General features: G+C 39.8%; 2 protein-coding genes across 4 annotated transcripts in view; both read left to right on the top strand.

The window, feature by feature from the left end:
• Positions 1 to 13,418, top strand: part of CKS1B (CDC28 protein kinase regulatory subunit 1B) — a 31,039-nt gene extending 17,621 nt beyond the window's left edge. For both annotated transcript variants that reach the window (XM_075843427.1, XM_075843428.1), the window contains exon 3: positions 13,194 to 13,418. In XM_075843427.1, the coding sequence (XP_075699542.1) occupies positions 13,194 to 13,243 (50 nt within the window). In that variant the 3' untranslated portion in view covers positions 13,244 to 13,418. The remainder of the gene's footprint in view (positions 1 to 13,193) is intronic.
• Positions 13,419 to 13,713: 295 nt separating this feature from the next.
• Positions 13,714 to 20,304, top strand: part of FLAD1 (flavin adenine dinucleotide synthetase 1) — a 41,793-nt gene continuing 35,202 nt past the window's right edge. The window contains exon 1 of one of the 2 annotated variants that reach the window (XM_075844887.1): positions 13,714 to 13,984. The gene's annotated coding sequence lies outside the window, so the exon portion shown is untranslated. The remainder of the gene's footprint in view (positions 13,985 to 20,304) is intronic. The other variant, XM_075844886.1, reaches the window with a different exon arrangement.

Raw genomic sequence — 20,304 nt, 5'->3', positions numbered from 1 at the left:
GTGACCTGTGGTATATATATATACTGTATGTGACCTGTGGTATATGTATATACTGTATGTGACCTGTGGTATATGTATATATTGTATGTGACCTGTGGTATATGTATATACTGTATGTGACCTGTGGTATATGTATATACTGTATGTGACCCGCGTCGTCTCTCTATTGTATATGATGAGCAGTCTCTGTATGGTCCGGTGTGTGGATGTCTCTTCTATATTGTATATGATGAGCAGTCTCTCTGTATGGTCCTGTGTGTGGATGTCTCTTCTATATTGTATATGATGAGCAGTCTCTCTGTATGGTCCTGTGTGTGGATGTCTCTTCGATATTGTATATGATGAGCAGTCTCTGTATGGTCCGGTGTGTGGATGTCTCTTCTATATTGTATATGATGAGCAGTCTCTCTGTATGGTCCTGTGTGTGGATGTCTCTTCTATATTGTATATGATGAGCAGTCTCTCTGTATGGTCCGGTGTGTGGATGTCTCTTCTATATTGTATATGATGAGCAGTCTCTCTGTATGGTCCGGTGTGTGGATGTCTCTTCTATATTGTATATGATGAGCAGTCTCTCTGTATGGTCCGGTGTGTGGATGTCTCTTCTATATTGTATATGATGAGCAGTCTCTCTGTATGGTCCGGTGTGTGGATGTCTCTTCTATATTGTATATGATGAGCAGTCTCTGGTCCGGTGTGTGGATGTCTCTTCTATATTGTATATGATGAGCAGTCTCTGTATGGTCCGGTGTGTGGATGTCTCTTCTATATTGTATATGATGAGCAGTCTCTGTATGGTCCGGTGTGGATGTCTCTTCTATATTGTATATGATGAGCAGTCTCTGTATGGTCCTGTGTGTGGATGTCTCTTCTATATTGTATATGATGAGCAGTCTCTCTGTATGGTCCGGTGTGTGGATGTCTCTTCTATATTGTATATGATGAGCAGTCTCTCTGTATGGTCCGGTGTGTGGATGTCTCTTCTATATTGTATATGATGAGCAGTCTCTCTGTATGGTCGGGTGTGTGGATGTCTCTTCTATATTGTATATGATGAGCAGTCTCTCTGTATGGTCCGGTGTGTGGATGTCTCTTCTATATTGTATATGATGAGCAGTCTCTGTATGGTCCGGTGTGTGGATGTCTCTTCTATATTGTATATGATGAGCAGTCTCTGGTCCGGTGTGTGGATGTCTCTTCTATATTGTATATGATGAGCAGTCTCTCTGTATGGTCCGGTGTGTGGATGTCTCTTCTATATTGTATGTGATGAGCAGTCTCTCTGTATGGTCCGGTGTGTGGATGTCTCTTCTATATTGTATATGATGAGCAGTCTCTCTGTATGGTCCGGTGTGTGGATGTCTCTTCTATATTGTATATGATGAGCAGTCTCTCTGTATGGTCCGGTGTGTGGATGTCTCTTCTATATTGTATATGATGAGCAGTCTCTCTGTATGGTCCTGTGTGTGGATGTCTCTTCTATATTGTATATGATGAGCAGTCTCTCTGTATGGTCCGGTGTGTGGATGTCTCTTCTATATTGTATGTGATGAGCAGTCTCTCTGTATGGTCCTGTGTGTGGATGTCTCTTCTATATTGTATATGATGAGCAGTCTCTCTGTATGGTCCGGTGTGTGGATGTCTCTTCTATATTGTATATGATGAGCAGTCTCTGTATGGTCCGGTGTGTGGATGTCTCTTCTATATTGTATATGATGAGCAGTCTCTCTGTATGGTCCGGTGTGTGGATGTCTCTTCTATATTGTATGTGATGAGCAGTCTCTCTGTATGGTCCGGTGTGCGGATGTCTCTTCTATATTGTATATGATGAGCAGTCTCTCTGTATGGTCCTGTGTGCGGATGTCTCTTCTATATTGTATATGATGAGCAGTCTCTCTGTATGGTCCTGTGTGTGGATGTCTCTTCTATATTGTATATGATGAGCAGTCTCTGTATGGTCCGGTGTGTGGATGTCTCTTCTATATTGTATATGATGAGCAGTCTCTCTGTATGGTCGTGTGTGTGGATGTCTCTTCTATATTGTATATGATGAGCAGTCTCTGTATGGTCCGGTGTGTGGATGTCTCTTCTATATTGTATATGATGAGCAGTCTCTGTATGGTCCGGTGTGTGGATGTCTCTTCTATATTGTATATGATGAGCAGTCGGTTGTGTGGATGTCTCTTCTATATTGTATATGATGAGCAGTCTCTGTTTGGTCCTGCGTGTGGATGTCTCTTCTATATTGTATGTGATGAGCAGTCTCTCTGTATGGTCCGGTGTGTGGATGTCTCTTCTATATTGTATATGATGAGCAGTCTCTGTATGGTCCGGTGTGTGGATGTCTCTTCTATATTGTATGTGATGAGCAGTCTCTCTATGGTCCGGTGTGTGGATGTCTCTTCTATATTGTATACGATGAGCAGTCTCTCTGTATGGTCCGGTGTGTGGATGTCTCTTCTATATTGTATATGATGAGCAGTCTCTGTATGGTCCGGTGTGTGGATGTCTCTTCTATATTGTATATGATGAGCAGTCTCTGGTCCGGTGTGTGGATGTCTCTTCTATATTGTATATGATGAGCAGTCTCTCTGTATGGTCCGGTGTGTGGATGTCTCTTCTATATTGTATATGATGAGCAGTCTCTCTGTATGGTCCGGTGTGTGGATGTCTCTTCTATATTGTATATGATGAGCAGTTTCTCTGTATGGTCCTGTGTGTGGATGTCTCTTCTATATTGTATATGATGAGCAGTCTCTCTGTATGGTCCGGTGTGTGGATGTCTCTTCTATATTGTATATGATGAGCAGTCTCTCTGTATGGTCCGGTGTGTGGATGTCTCTTCTATATTGTATATGATGAGCAGTCTCTCTGTATGGTCCTGTGTGTGGATGTCTCTTCTATATTGTATGTGATGAGCAGTCTCTGTATGGTCCGGTGTGTGGATGTCTCTTCTATATTGTATATGATGAGCAGTCTCTGTATGGTCCGATGTGTGGATGTCTCTTCTATATTGTATATGATGAGCAGTCTCTCTGTATGGTCCTGTGTGTGGATGTCTCTTCTATATTGTATATGATGAGCAGTCTCTCTGTATGGTCCGGTGTGTGGATGTCTCTTCTATATTGTATATGATGAGCAGTCTCTCTGTATGGTCCGGTGTGTGGATGTCTCTTCTATATTGTATATGATGAGCAGTCTCTCTGTATGGTCCGGTGTGTGGATGTCTCTTCTATATTGTATATGATGAGCAGTCTCTCTGTATGGTCCGGTGTGTGGATGTCTCTTCTATATTGTATATGATGAGCAGTCTCTCTGTATGGTCCGGTGTGTGGATGTCTCTTCTATATTGTATATGATGAGCAGTCTCTGTATGGTCCTGTGTGTGGATGTCTCTTCTATATTGTATGTGATGAGCAGTCTCTGTATGGTCCGGTGTGTGGATGTCTCTTCTATATTGTATATGATGAGCAGTCTCTCTGTATGGTCCGGTGTGTGGATGTCTCTTCTATATTGTATATGATGAGCAGTCTCTGTATGGTCCTGTGTGTGGATGTCTCTTCTATATTGTATATGATGAGCAGTCTCTCTGTATGGTCCGGTGTGTGGATGTCTCTTCTATATTGTATATGATGAGCAGTCTCTCTGTATGGTCCGGTGTGTGGATGTCTCTTCTATATTGTATACGATGAGCAGTCTCTGGTCCTGTGTGTGGATGTCTCTTCTATATTGTATATGATGAGCAGTCTCTCTGTATGGTCCGGTGTGTGGATGTCTCTTCTATATTGTATATGATGAGCAGTCTCTCTGTATGGTCCGGTGTGTGGATGTCTCTTCTATATTGTATGTGATGAGCAGTCTCTCTGTATGGTCCGGTGTGTGGATGTCTCTTCTATATTGTATATGATGAGCAGTCTCTCTGTATGGTCCGGTGTGTGGATGTCTCTTCTATATTGTATATGATGAGCAGTCTCTGTATGGTCCGGTGTGTGGATGTCTCTTCTATATTGTATATGATGAGCAGTCTCTCTGTATGGTCCGGTGTGTGGATGTCTCTTCTATATTGTATGTGATGAGCAGTCTCTCTGTATGGTCCGGTGTGTGGATGTCTCTTCTATATTGTATATGATGAGCAGTCTCTGTATGGTCCGGTGTGTGGATGTCTCTTCTATATTGTATATAATGAGCAGTCTCTCTGTATGGTCCTGTGTGTGGATGTCTCTTCTATATTGTATATGATGAGCAGTCTCTGTGTATGGTCCTGTGTGTGGATGTCTCTTCTATATTGTATATGATGAGCAGTCTCTGTATGGTCCGGTGTGTGGATGTCTCTTCTATATTGTATACGATGAGCAGTCTCTCTGTATGGTCCGGTGTGTGGATGTCTCTTCTATATTGTATATGATGAGCAGTCTCTCTGTATGGTCCGGTGTGCGGATGTCTCTTCTATATTGTATATGATGAGCAGTCTCTCTGTATGGTCCGGTGTGTGGATGTCTCTTCTATATTGTATATGATGAGCAGTCTCACTGTATGGTCCGGTGTGTGGATGTCTCTTCTATATTGTATATGATGAGCAGTCTCACTGTATGGTCCGGTGTGTGGATGTCTCTTCTATATTGTATATGATGAGCTTTCTCTGTCTGGTCCGGTGTGTGGATGTCTCTTCTATATTGTATGTGATGAGCAGTCTCTCTGTATGGTCCGGTGTGTGGATGTCTCTTCTATATTGTATATGATGAGCAGTCTCTCTGTATGGTCCTGTGTGTGGATGTCTCTTCTATATTGTATATGATGAGCAGTCTCTGTATGGTCCGGTGTGTGGATGTCTCTTCTATATTGTATGTGATGAGCAGTCTCTCTGTATGGTCCGGTGTGTGGATGTCTCTTCTATATTGTATATGATGAGCAGTCTCACTGTATGGTCCGGTGTGTGGATGTCTCTTCTATATTGTATATGATGAGCAGTCTCTGTATGGTCCTGTGTGTGGATGTCTCTTCTATATTGTATATGATGAGCAGTCTCTCTGTATGGTCCTGTGTGTGGATGTCTCTTCTATATTGTATATGATGAGCAGTCTCTGTATGGTCCGGTGTGTGGATGTCTCTTCTATATTGTATATGATGAGCAGTCTCTCTGTATGGTCCTGTGTGTGGATGTCTCTTCTATATTGTATATGATGAGCAGTCTCTGTATGGTCCTGTGTGTGGATGTCTCTTCTATATTGTATGTGATGAGCAGTCTCTCTGTATGGTCCGGTGTGTGGATGTCTCTTCTATATTGTATATGATGAGCAGTCTCACTGTATGGTCCGGTGTGTGGATGTCTCTTCTATATTGTATATGATGAGCAGTCTCTGTATGGTCCTGTGTGTGGATGTCTCTTCTATATTGTATGTGATGAGCAGTCTCTGTATGGTCCTGTGTGTGGATGTCTCTTCTATATTGTATATGATGAGCAGTCTCTCTGTATGGTCCGGTGTGTGGATGTCTCTTCTATATTGTATATGATGAGCAGTCTCTCTGTATGGTCCTGTGTGTGGATGTCTCTTCTATATTGTATATGATGAGCAGTCTCTCTGTATGGTCCGGTGTGTGGATGTCTCTTCTATATTGTATATGATGAGCAGTCTCTCTGTATGGTCCTGTGTGTGGATGTCTCTTCTATATTGTATATGATGAGCAGTCTCTGTATGGTCCGGTGTGTGGATGTCTCTTCTATATTGTATGTGATGAGCAGTCTCTCTGTATGGTCCGGTGTGTGGATGTCTCTTCTATATTGTATATGATGAGCAGTCTCTGTATGGTCCGGTGTGTGGATGTCTCTTCTATATTGTATATGATGAGCAGTCTCTCTGTATGGTCCGGTGTGTGGATGTCTCTTCTATATTGTATATGATGAGCAGTCTCTCTGTATGGTCCTGTGTGTGGATGTCTCTTCTATATTGTATGTGATGAGCAGTCTCTGTATGGTCCGGTGTGTGGATGTCTCTTCTATATTGTATATGATGAGCAGTCTCTGTATGGTCCGGTGTGGATGTCTCTTCTATATTGTATATGATGAGCAGTCTCTCTGTATGGTCCGGTGTGTGGATGTCTCTTCTATATTGTATATGATGAGCAGTCTCTGTATGGTCCGGTGTGTGGATGTCTCTTCTATATTGTATATGATGAGCAGTCTCTCTGTATGGTCCGGTGTGTGGATGTCTCTTCTATATTGTATATGATGAGCAGTCTCTGTATGGTCCGGTGTGCGGATGTCTCTTCTATATTGTATGTGATGAGCAGTCTCTCTGTATGGTCCTGTGTGTGGATGTCTCTTCTATATTGTATATGATGAGCAGTCTCTCTGTATGGTCCGGTGTGTGGATGTCTCTTCTATATTGTATATGATGAGCAGTCTCTGTATGGTCCGGTGTGTGGATGTCTCTTCTATATTGTATACGATGAGCAGTCTCTGTATGGTCCGGTGTGTGGATGTCTCTTCTATATTGTATATGATGAGCAGTCTCTCTGTATGGTCCGGTGTGTGGATGTCTCTTCTATATTGTATATGATGAGCAGTCTCTGTATGGTCCTGTGTGTGGATGTCTCTTCTATATTGTATATGATGAGCAGTCTCTCTGTATGGTCCGGTGTGTGGATGTCTCTTCTATATGATGAGCAGTCTCTCTGTATGGTCCGGTGTGTGGATGTCTCTTCTATATGATGAGCAGTCTCTCTGTATGGTCCGGTGTGTGGATGTCTCTTCTATATTGTATATGATGAGCAGTCTCTCTGTATGGTCCGGTGTGTGGATGTCTCTTCTATATTGTATGTGATGAGCAGTCTCTCTGTATGGTCCTGTGTGTGGATGTCTCTTCTATATTGTATATGATGAGCAGTCTCTCTGTATGGTCCGGTGTGTGGATGTCTCTTCTATATTGTATATGATGAGCAGTCTCTCTGTATGGTCGGGTGTGTGGATGTCTCTTCTATATTGTATATGATGAGCAGTCTCTCTGTATGGTCCGATGTGTGGATGTCTCTTCTATATTGTATATGATGAGCAGTCTCTCTGTATGGTCCGGTGTGTGGATGTCTCTTCTATATTGTATGTGATGAGCAGTCTCTCTGTATGGTCCTGTGTGTGGATGTCTCTTCTATATTGTATATGATGAGCAGTCTCTCTGTATGGTCGGGTGTGTGGATGTCTCTTCTATATTGTATATGATGAGCAGTCTCTCTGTATGGTCCGATGTGTGGATGTCTCTTCTATATTGTATATGATGAGCAGTCTCTCTGTATGGTCCGGTGTGTGGATGTCTCTTCTATATTGTATGTGATGAGCAGTCTCTCTGTATGGTCCGGTGTGTGGATGTCTCTTCTATATTGTATATGATGAGCAGTCTCTCTGTATGGTCGGGTGTGTGGATGTCTCTTCTATATTGTATATGATGAGCAGTCTCTCTGTATGGTCCTGTGTGTGGATGTCTCTTCTATATTGTATATGATGAGCAGTCTCTCTGTATGGTCCGGTGTGTGGATGTCTCTTCTATATTGTATATGATGAGCAGTCTCTCTGTATGGTCGGGTGTGTGGATGTCTCTTCTATATTGTATATGATGAGCAGTCTCTCTGTATGGTCCGATGTGTGGATGTCTCTTCTATATTGTATACGATGAGCAGTCTCTCTGTATGGTCCGGTGTGTGGATGTCTCTTCTATATTGTATATGATGAGCAGTCTCTCTGTATGGTCCGGTGTGCGGATGTCTCTTCTATATTGTATATGATGAGCAGTCTCTCTGTATGGTCCTGTGTGTGGATGTCTCTTCTATATTGTATATGATGAGCAGTCTCTCTGTATGGTCCGGTGTGTGGATGTCTCTTCTATATTGTATATGATGAGCAGTCTCTCTGTATGGTCGGGTGTGTGGATGTCTCTTCTATATTGTATATGATGAGCAGTCTCTCTGTATGGTCGGGTGTGTGGATGTCTCTTCTATATTGTATATGATGAGCAGTCTCTCTGTATGGTCCTGCGTGTGGATGTCTCTTCTATATTGTATATGATGAGCAGTCTCTGTCTGGTCCGGTGTGTGGATGTCTCTTCTATATTGTATATGATGAGCAGTCTCTCTGTATGGTCCGGTGTGTGGATGTCTCTTCTATATTGTATATGATGAGCAGTCTCTCTGTATGGTCCGGTGTGTGGATGTCTCTTCTATATTGTATATGATGAGCAGTCTCTCTGTATGGTCCGGTGTGTGGATGTCTCTTCTATATTGTATATGATGAGCAGTCTCTGTATGGTCCGGTGTGTGGATGTCTCTTCTATATTGTATATGATGAGCAGTCTCTCTGTATGGTCCTGTGTGTGGATGTCTCTTCTATATTGTATATGATGAGCAGTCTCTCTGTATGGTCCTGTGTGTGGATGTCTCTTCTATATTGTATATAATGAGCAGTCTCTGTATGGTCCGGTGTGTGGATGTCTCTTCTATATTGTATATGATGAGCAGTCTCTCTGTATGGTCCGGTGTGTGGATGTCTCTTCTATATTGTATATGATGAGCAGTCTCTCTGTATGGTCCGGTGTGTGGATGTCTCTTCTATATTGTATATGATGAGCAGTCTCTCTGTATGGTCCGGTGTGTGGATGTCTCTTCTATATTGTATATGATGAGCAGTCTCTCTGTATGGTCCGGTTGTGTGGATGTCTCTTCTATATTGTATGTGATGAGCAGTCTCTCTGTATGGTCCGGTTGTGTGGATGTCTCTTCTATATTGTATATGATGAGCAGTCTCTCTGTATGGTCCGGTGTGTGGATGTCTCTTCTATATTGTATATGATGAGCAGTCTCTCTGTATGGTCCGGTGTGTGGATGTCTCTTCTATATTGTATACGATGAGCAGTCTCTCTGTATGGTCCGGTGTGCGGATGTCTCTTCTATATTGTATACGATGAGCAGTCTCTCTGTATGGTCCGGTGTGTGGATGTCTCTTCTATATTGTATATGATGAGCAGTCTCTGTATGGTCCGGTGTGTGGATGTCTCTTCTATATTGTATACGATGAGCAGTCTCTCTGTATGGTCCTGTGTGTGGATGTCTCTTCTATATTGTATACGATGAGCAGTCTCTCTGTATGGTCCTGTGTGTGGATGTCTCTTCTATATTGTATACGATGAGCAGTCTCTCTGTATGGTCCGGTGTGTGGATGTCTCTTCTATATTGTATATGATGAGCAGTCTCTCTGTATGGTCCGGTGTGGATGTCTCTTCTATATTGTATACGATGAGCAGTCTCTGTATGGTCCGGTGTGTGGATGTCTCTTCTATATTGTATATGATGAGCAGTCTCTCTGTATGGTCCGGTGTGTGGATGTCTCTTCTATATTGTATATGATGAGCAGTCTCTCTGTATGGTCCGGTGTGTGGATGTCTCTTCTATATTGTATATGATGAGCAGTCTCTCTGTATGGTCCGGTGTGTGGATGTCTCTTCTATATTGTATATGATGAGCAGTCTCTCTGTATGGTCCGGTGTGTGGATGTCTCTTCTATATTGTATATGATGAGCAGTCTCTGTATGGTCCGGTGTGGATGTCTCTTCTATATTGTATATGATGAGCAGTCTCTGTATGGTCCTGTGTGTGGATGTCTCTTCTATATTGTATATGATGAGCAGTCTCTCTGTATGGTCCGGTGTGGATGTCTCTTCTATATTGTATATGATGAGCAGTCTCTGTATGGTCCGGTGTGTGGATGTCTTTTCTATATTGTATGTGATGAGCAGTCTCTCTGTATGGTCCGGTGTGTGGATGTCTCTTCTATATTGTATATGATGAGCAGTCTCTCTGTATGGTCCGGTGTGTGGATGTCTCTTCTATATTGTATATGATGAGCAGTCTCTCTGTATGGTCCGGTGTGTGGATGTCTCTTCTATATTGTATATGATGAGCAGTCTCTCTGTATGGTCCTGTGTGTGGATGTCTCTTCTATATTGTATATGATGAGCAGTCTCTCTGTATGGTCCTGTGTGTGGATGTCTCTTCTATATTGTATATGATGAGCAGTCTCTCTGTATGGTCCGGTGTGTGGATGTCTCTTCTATATTGTATATGATGAGCAGTCTCTGTATGGTCCGGTGTGTGGATGTCTCTTCTATATTGTATATGATGAGCAGTCTCTCTGTATGGTCCGGTGTGTGGATGTCTCTTCTATATTGTATATGATGAGCAGTCTCTGTATGGTCCGGTGTGCGGATGTCTCTTCTATATTGTATATGATGAGCAGTCTCTCTGTATGGTCCGGTGTGCGGATGTCTCTTCTATATTGTATGTGATGAGCAGTCTCTCTGTATGGTCCGGTGTGTGGATGTCTCTTCTATATTGTATATGATGAGCAGTCTCTGTATGGTCCGGTGTGTGGATGTCTCTTCTATATTGTATATGATGAGCAGTCTCTCTGTATGGTCCGGTGTGTGGATGTCTCTTCTATATTGTATATGATGAGCAGTCTCTGTATGGTCCTGTGTGTGGATGTCTCTTCTATATTGTATGTGATGAGCAGTCTCTGTATGGTCCTGTGTGTGGATGTCTCTTCTATATTGTATATGATGAGCAGTCTCTCTGTATGGTCCGGTGTGTGGATGTCTCTTCTATATTGTATATGATGAGCAGTCTCTCTGTATGGTCCGGTGTGTGGATGTCTCTTCTATATTGTATATGATGAGCAGTCTCTCTGTATGGTCCGGTGTGTGGATGTCTCTTCTATATTGTATATGATGAGCAGTCTCTCTGTATGGTCCGGTGTGTGGATGTCTCTTCTATATTGTATATGATGAGCAGTCTCTGTATGGTCCGGTGTGCGGATGTCTCTTCTATATTGTATATGATGAGCAGTCTCTGTATGGTCCGGTGTGCGGATGTCTCTTCTATATTGTATATGATGAGCAGTCTCTCTGTATGGTCCTGTGTGCGGATGTCTCTTCTATATTGTATATGATGAGCAGTCTCTCTGTATGGTCCGGTGTGCGGATGTCTCTTCTATATTGTATATGATGAGCAGTCTCTCTGTATGGTCCGGTGTGTGGATGTCTCTTCTATATTGTATATGATGAGCAGTCTCTCTGTATGGTCCGGTGTGTGGATGTCTCTTCTATATTGTATATGATGAGCAGTCTCTGTATGGTCCTGTGTGTGGATGTCTCTTCTATATTGTATATGATGAGCAGTCTCTGTATGGTCCTGTGTGTGGATGTCTCTTCTATATTGTATATGATGAGCAGTCTCTCTGTATGGTCCGGTGTGTGGATGTCTCTTCTATATTGTATATGATGAGCAGTCTCTCTGTATGGTCCTGTGTGTGGATGTCTCTTCTATATTGTATATGATGAGCAGTCTCTGTATGGTCCGGTGTGTGGATGTCTCTTCTATATTGTATGTGATGAGCAGTCTCTGTATGGTCCGGTGTGTGGATGTCTCTTCTATATTGTATATGATGAGCAGTCTCTCTGTATGGTCCGGTGTGTGGATGTCTCTTCTATATTGTATATGATGAGCAGTCTCTGTATGGTCCTGTGTGTGGATGTCTCTTCTATATTGTATATGATGAGCAGTCTCTCTGTATGGTCCGGTGTGTGGATGTCTCTTCTATATTGTATATGATGAGCAGTCTCTCTGTATGGTCCTGTGTGTGGATGTCTCTTCTATATTGTATATGATGAGCAGTCTCTGTATGGTCCGGTGTGTGGATGTCTCTTCTATATTGTATATGATGAGCAGTCTCTGGTCCGGTGTGTGGATGTCTCTTCTATATTGTATATGATGAGCAGTCTCTGTATGGTCCGGTGTGTGGATGTCTCTTCTATATTGTATGTGATGAACAGTCTCTGTATGGTCCGGTGTGTGGATGTCTCTTCTATATTGTATATGATGAGCAGTCTCTGTATGGTCCGGTGTGTGGATGTCTCTTCTATATTGTATGTGATGAGCAGTCTCTCTGTATGGTCCGGTGTGTGGATGTCTCTTCTATATTGTATATGATGAGCAGTCTCTCTGTATGGTCCGGTGTGTGGATGTCTCTTCTATATTGTATATGATGAGCAGTCTCTGGTCCTGTGTGTGGATGTCTCTTCTATATTGTATATGATGAGCAGTCTCTCTGTATGGTCCGGTGTGTGGATGTCTCTTCTATATTGTATATGATGAGCAGTCTCTGTATGGTCCTGTGTGTGGATGTCTCTTCTATATTGTATATGATGAGCAGTCTCTCTGTATGGTCCTGTGTGTGGATGTCTCTTCTATATTGTATATGATGAGCAGTCTCTCTGTATGGTCCGGTGTGTGGATGTCTCTTCTATATTGTATATGATGAACAGTCTCTGTATGGTCCGGTGTGTGGATGTCTCTTCTATATTGTATATGATGAGCAGTCTCTCTGTATGGTCCGGTGTGTGGATGTCTCTTCTATATTGTATATGATGAGCAGTCTCTGTATGGTCCGGTGTGTGGATGTCTCTTCTATATTGTATGTGATGAACAGTCTCTGTATGGTCCGGTGTGTGGATGTCTCTTCTATATTGTATATGATGAGCAGTCTCTGGTCCTGTGTGTGGATGTCTCTTCTATATTGTATATGATGAGCAGTCTCTCTGTATGGTCCGGTGTGTGGATGTCTCTTCTATATTGTATATGATGAGCAGTCTCTCTGTATGGTCCGGTGTGTGGATGTCTCTTCTATATTGTATATGATGAGCAGTCTCTCTGTATGGTCCTGTGTGTGGATGTCTCTTCTATATTGTATATGATGAGCAGTCTCTCTGTATGGTCCGGTGTGTGGATGTCTCTTCTATATTGTATATGATGAGCAGTCTCTCTGTATGGTCCGGTGTGTGGATGTCTCTTCTATATTGTATATGATGAGCAGTCTCTGTATGGTCCGGTGTGTGGATGTCTCTTCTATATTGTATATGATGAGCAGTCTCTCTGTATGGTCCGGTGTGTGGATGTCTCTTCTATATTGTATATGATGAGCAGTCTCTCTGTATGGTCCGGTGTGTGGATGTCTCTTCTATATTGTATGTGATGAGCAGTCTCTCTGTATGGTCCGGTGTGTGGATGTCTCTTCTATATTGTATATGATGAGCAGTCTCTGGTCCGGTGTGTGGATGTCTCTTCTATATTGACTCTCTCTCTCTCCTCTTCCTCAGAGCCTCACATTTTGCTCTTCAGACGCTCGCTGCCCATTAAGAAGTTGTAGCTGCCGGTGCCTGCCCGGGACCTGCCACCACCAGCACCTTCTCCTGCAGTGCAGAAAGCTGCTCCTATTTATACGCTGTCTATATGTTCCTGTAATGTCTGTATCCATGTCCTGTCTGTGCCCATCACACTGCTGCTCTGTAATATAACGCTCCGCAATAAACGCCTTTCTCTTACCTCTGTTACCTCTGCGTCCATTATCTGGAGGGGGGGGGGGTCTTATTCTAGAACGTTCCCCAGGTGTGATCACATGACCTGTCCTTACTAGAACGTTCCCCAGGTGTGATCACATTACCTGTCCTTACTAGAACGTTATCCAGGTGTGATCACATGACCTGTCCTTACTAGAACGTTATCCAGGTGTGATCACATGACCTGTTACTAGAACGTTATCCAGGTGTGATCACATGACCTGTTACTAGAACGTTCTCCAGGTGTGATCACATGACCTGTCCTGACATCTGTCATAACGTGATTACATGACCTGTCCTTACTAGAACGTTCTCCAGGTGTGATCACGTGACCTGTCCTGACATCTTATAACATCATCACATGAGGTGTCCGGACATAACTGACGTCGGAACCTTCTCTCAGGTGTTTTATTTCCGAGGAGAGAGTCGCTGCACGCGCTGCAATGAAGCGTTGTACTGACATACTGCTGAGCCAATGAGAGAGCTGGAGGGGCGGGTTCTTTGTGTATGAAGCCGGAAGTTCTCGTATACACGACCGATGCCGGAAGCAGGTGAGGAGAGCTGGAGACACGTGTGACTGAGTGCTCGTCGTATAGTCACCCCCTGGCCCCTGTATATTCTGTCATCCCCTGTATATTATATTACACCCCTTATACTGTATAGTACACCTCCTGTATATTATATTACACCTCTTATACTGTATAGTACATCTCCTGTATATTATATTACACCCCTTATACTGTATAGTACACCCCCTGTATATTATATTACACCCCTTATACTGTATAGTACACCTCCTATATATTATATTACACCTCTTATACTGTATAGTACACCTCCTGTATATTATATTACACCTCTTATACTGTATAGTACACCTCCTGTATATTATATTACACCCCTTATACTGTATAGTACACCCCCTGTATATTATATTACACCCCTTATACTGTATAGTACACCCCCTGTATATTATATTACACCCCTTATACTGTATAGTACACCCCCTGTATATTATATTACACCCCTTATACTGTATAGTACACCTCCTGTATATTATATTACACCTCTTATACTGTATAGTACATCTCCTGTATATTATATTACACCCCTTATACTGTATAGTACACCCCCTGTATATTATATTATACCTCTTATACTGTATAGTACACCCCCTGTATATTATATTACACCCCCTGTATATTATATTACACCCCCTGTATATTATATTACACCCCCTGTATATTATATTACACCTCCTGTATATTATATTACACCTCTTATACTGTATAGTACACCTCCTGTATATTATATTACACCTCTTATACTGTATAGTACATCTCCTGTATATTATATTACACCCCTTATACTGTATAGTACACCTCCTGTATATTATATTACACCCCTTATACTGTATAGTACATCCCCTGTATATTATATTACACCTCTTATACTGTATAGTACACCCCCTGTATATTATATTACACCCCATATACTGTATAGTACACCCCCTGTATATTATATTACACCTCCTGTATATTATATTACACCCCTTATACTGTATAGTACATCTCCTGTATATTATATTACACCTCTTATACTGTATAGTACATCTCCTGTGTATTATATTACACCCCTTATACTGTATAGTACACCTCCTGTATATTATATTACACCCCTTATACTGTATAGTACACCCCCTGTATATTATATTACACCCCTTATACTGTATAGTACATCTCCTGTATATTATATTACACCTTATACTGTATAGTACACCTCCTGTATATTATATTACACCTCTTATACTGTATAGTCACCCCCTGTATATTATATTACACCCCTTATACTGTATAGTACACCTCCTGTATATTATATTACACCTCTTATACTGTATAGTACACCTCCTGTATATTATATTACACCCCTTATACTGTATAGTACACCTCCTGTATATTATATTACACCCCCTGTATATTATATTACACCTCCTGTATATTATATTACACCTCTTATACTGTATAGTACATCTCCTGTATATTATATTACACCCCTTATACTGTATAGTACACCCCCTGTATATTATATTACACCCCTTATACTGTATAGTACACCTCCTGTATATTATATTACACCTCTTATACTGTATAGTACACCTCCTGTATATTATATTACACCCCCTGTATATTATATTACACCTCCTGTATATTATATTACACCTCTTATACTGTATAGTACACCCTCTGTATATTATATTATACCCCTTATACTGTATAGTACACCCCCCTGTATATTATATTACACCTCTTATACTGTATAGTACACCCCCTGTATATTATATTACACCCCTTATACTGTATAGTACACCCCCTGTATATTATATTACACCTCTTATACTGTATAGTACACCTCCTGTATATTATATTACACCCCTTATACTGTATAGTACACCCCCTGTATATTATATTACACCCCTTATACTGTATAGTACACCCCCTGTATATTATATTACACCTCTTATACTGTATAGTACACCTCCTGTATATTATATTACACCTCTTATACTGTATAGTACACCCCCTGTATATTATATTACACCCCTTATACTGTATAGTACACCTCCTGTATATTATATTACACCTCTTATACTGTATAGTACATCTCCTGTATATTATATTACACCCCTTATACTGTATAGTACACCCCCTGTATATTATATTACACCTCTTATACTGTATAGTACACCTCCTGTATATTATATTACACCTCTTATACTGTATAGTACATCTCCTGTATATTATATTACATCCCTTATACTGTATAGTACACCTCCTGTATATTATATTACACCTCTTATACTGTATAGTACACCTCCTGTATATTATATTACACCTCTTATACTGTATAGTACATCTCCTGTATATTATATTACACCTCTTATACTGTATAGTCACCCCCTGTATATTATATTACACCTCTTATACTGTATAGTACACCTCCTGTATATTATATTACACCCCTTATACTGTATAGTACACCCCCTGTATATTATATTACACCTCTTATACTGTATAGTACACCTCCTGTATATTATATTACACCTCTTATACTGTATAGTACACCTCCTGTATATTATATTACACCTCTTATACTGTATAGTACACCTCCTGTATATTATATTACACCTCTTATACTGTATAGTACACCTCCTGTATATTATATTACACCTCTTATACTGTATAGTACACCTCCTGTATATTATATTACACCTCTTATACTGTATAGTACATCTCCTGTATATTATATTACACCTCTTATACTGTATAGTACACCTCCTGTATATTATATTACACCTCTTATACTGTATAGTACACCTCCTGTATATTATATTACACCCCTTATACTGTATAGTACACCCTCCTGTATATTATATTACACCCCTTATACTGTATAGTACACCTCCTGTATATTATATTACACCTCTTATACTGTATAGTACACCTCCTGTATATTATATTACACCTCTTATACTGTATAGTACATCTCCTGTATATTATATTACACCTCTTATACTGTATAGTACACCTCCTGTATATTATATTACACCCCTTATACTGTATAGTACACCTCCTGTATATTATATTACACCCCTTATACTGTATAGTACACCCCCTGTATATTATATTACACCTCTTATACTGTATAGTACACCCCCTGTATATTATATTACACCCCTTATACTGTATAGTACACCTCCTGTATATTATATTACACCTCTTATACTGTATAGTACACCTCCTGTATATTATATTACACCCCTTATACTGTATAGTACACCTCCTGTATATTATATTATACCTCTTATACTGTATAGTACACCTCCTGTATATTATATTACACCTCTTATACTGTATAGTACACCCCCTGTATATTATATTACACCCCTTATACTGTATAGTACACCCTCCTGTATATTATATTACACCTCTTATACTGTATAGTACACCTCCTGTATATTATATTACACCTCTTATACTGTATAGTACACCCCCTGTATATTATATTACACCTCTTATACTGTATAGTACATCCCCTGTATATTATATTACACCTCTTATACTGTATAGTACACCCCCTGTATATTATATTACACCTCTTATACTGTATAGTACACCCCCTGTATATTATATTACACCTCTTATACTGTATAGTACATCCCCTGTATATTATATTACACCCCTTATACTGTATAGTACACCCTCCTGTATATTATATTACACCTCTTATACTGTATAGTACACCTCCTGTATATTATATTACACCTCTTATACTGTATAGTACACCCCCTGTATATTATATTACACCTCTTATACTGTATAGTACACCTCCTGTATATTATATTACACCCCTTATACTGTATAGTACACCTCCTGTATATTATATTACACCCCTTATACTGTATAGTACACCTCCTGTATATTATATTACATCCCTTATACTGTATAGTACACCTCCTGTATATTATATTACACCTCTTATACTGTATAGTACATCTCCTGTATATTATATTACACCCCTTATACTGTATAGTACACCTCCTGTATATTATATTACACCCCTTATACTGTATAGTACACCTCCTGTATATTATATTACACCTCTTATACTGTATAGTACATCTCCTGTATATTATATTACACCCCTTATACTGTATAGTACACCTCCTGTATATTATATTACACCTCTTATACTGTATAGTACATCTCCTGTATATTATATTACACCCCTTATACTGTATAGTACACCTCCTGTATATTATATTACACCTCTTATACTGTATAGTACATCTCCTGTATATTATATTACACCCCTTATACTGTATAGTACACCTCCTGTATATTATATTACACCTCTTATACTGTATAGTACACCCCCTGTATATTATATTACACCCCTTATACTGTATAGTACACCTCCTGTATATTATATTACACCTCTTATACTGTATAGTACACCTCCTGTATATTATATTACACCTCTTATACTGTATAGTACACCTCCTGTATATTATATTACACCCCTTATACTGTATAGTACACCCCCTGTATATTATATTACACCTCTTATACTGTATAGTACACCTCCTGTATATTATATTACACCCCTTATACTGTATAGTACACCTCCTGTATATTATATTACACCTCTTATACTGTATAGTACACCCCCTGTATATTATATTACACCTCTTATACTGTATAGTACACCCCCTGTATATTATATTACACCCCTTATACTGTATAGTACACCTCCTGTATATTATATTACACCCCTTATACTGTATAGTACACCTCCTGTATATTATATTACACCTCTTATACTGTATAGTACATCTCCTGTATATTATATTACACCTCTTATACTGTATAGTCACCCCCTGTATATTATATTACACCTCTTATACTGTATAGTACACCTCCTGTATATTATATTACACCTCTTATACTGTATAGTCACCCCCTGTATATTATATTACACCTCTTATACTGTATAGTACACCTCCTGTATATTATATTACACCTCTTATACTGTATAGTACACCCCCTGTATATTATATTACACCCCTTATACTGTATAGTACACCTCCTGTATATTATATTACACCTCTTATACTGTATAGTACACCTCCTGTATATTATATTACACCTCTTATACTGTATAGTACACCCCCTGTATATTATATTACACCTCTTATACTGTATAGTACACCTCCTGTATATTATATTACACCCCTTATACTGTATAGTACACCTCCTGTATATTATATTACACCTCTTATACTGTATAGTACACCTCCTGTATATTATATTACACCTCTTATACTGTATAGTACACCCCCTGTATATTATATTATACCTCTTATACTGTATAGTACATCTCCTGTATATTATATTACACCCCTTATACTGTATAGTACACCTCCTGTATATTATATTACACCCCTTATACTGTATAGTACACCTCCTGTATATTATATTACACCCCTTATACTGTATAGTACACCCCCTGTATATTATATTACACCTCTTATACTGTATAGTACACCTCCTGTATATTATATTACACCTCTTATACTGTATAGTACACCTCCTGTATATTATATTACACCTCTTATACTGTATAGTACACCTCCTATATATTATATTACACCTCTTATACTGTATAGTACACCTCCTGTATATTATATTACACCTCTTATACTGTATAGTACACCTCCTATATATTATATTACACCTCTTATACTGTATAGTACACCCCCTGTATATTATATTACACCTCTTATACTGTATAGTACACCTCCTGTATATTATATTACACCTCTTATGCTGTATAGTACACCTCCTGTATATTATATTACACCTCTTATGCTGTATAGTACACCCCCTGTATATTATATTATACCTCTTATACTGTATAGTACACCTCCTGTATATTATATTACACCCCTTATACTGTATAGTACACCTCCTGTATATTATATTACACCCCTTATACTGTATAGTACACCCCCTGTATATTATATTACACCTCTTATACTGTATATTACACCTCCTGTATATTATATTACACCTCTTATACTGTATAGTACACCTCCTGTATATTATATTACACCTCTTATACTGTATAGTACACCTCCTGTATATTATATTACACCCCTTATACTGTATAGTACACCTCCTGTATATTATATTACACCTCTTATACTGTATAGTACACCTCCTGTATATTATATTACACCCCTTATACTGTATAGTACACCTCCTGTATATTATATTACACCTCTTATACTGTATAGTACACCCCCTGTATA

This window comes from Rhinoderma darwinii, chromosome 12, assembly GCF_050947455.1.
Source record: "Rhinoderma darwinii isolate aRhiDar2 chromosome 12, aRhiDar2.hap1, whole genome shotgun sequence".
Classification (NCBI taxonomy): domain Eukaryota; kingdom Metazoa; phylum Chordata; class Amphibia; order Anura; family Rhinodermatidae; genus Rhinoderma; species Rhinoderma darwinii.
Note: the sequence above shows the minus strand (reverse complement) of the source record. Positions and strands in the feature narration are given on the sequence as shown.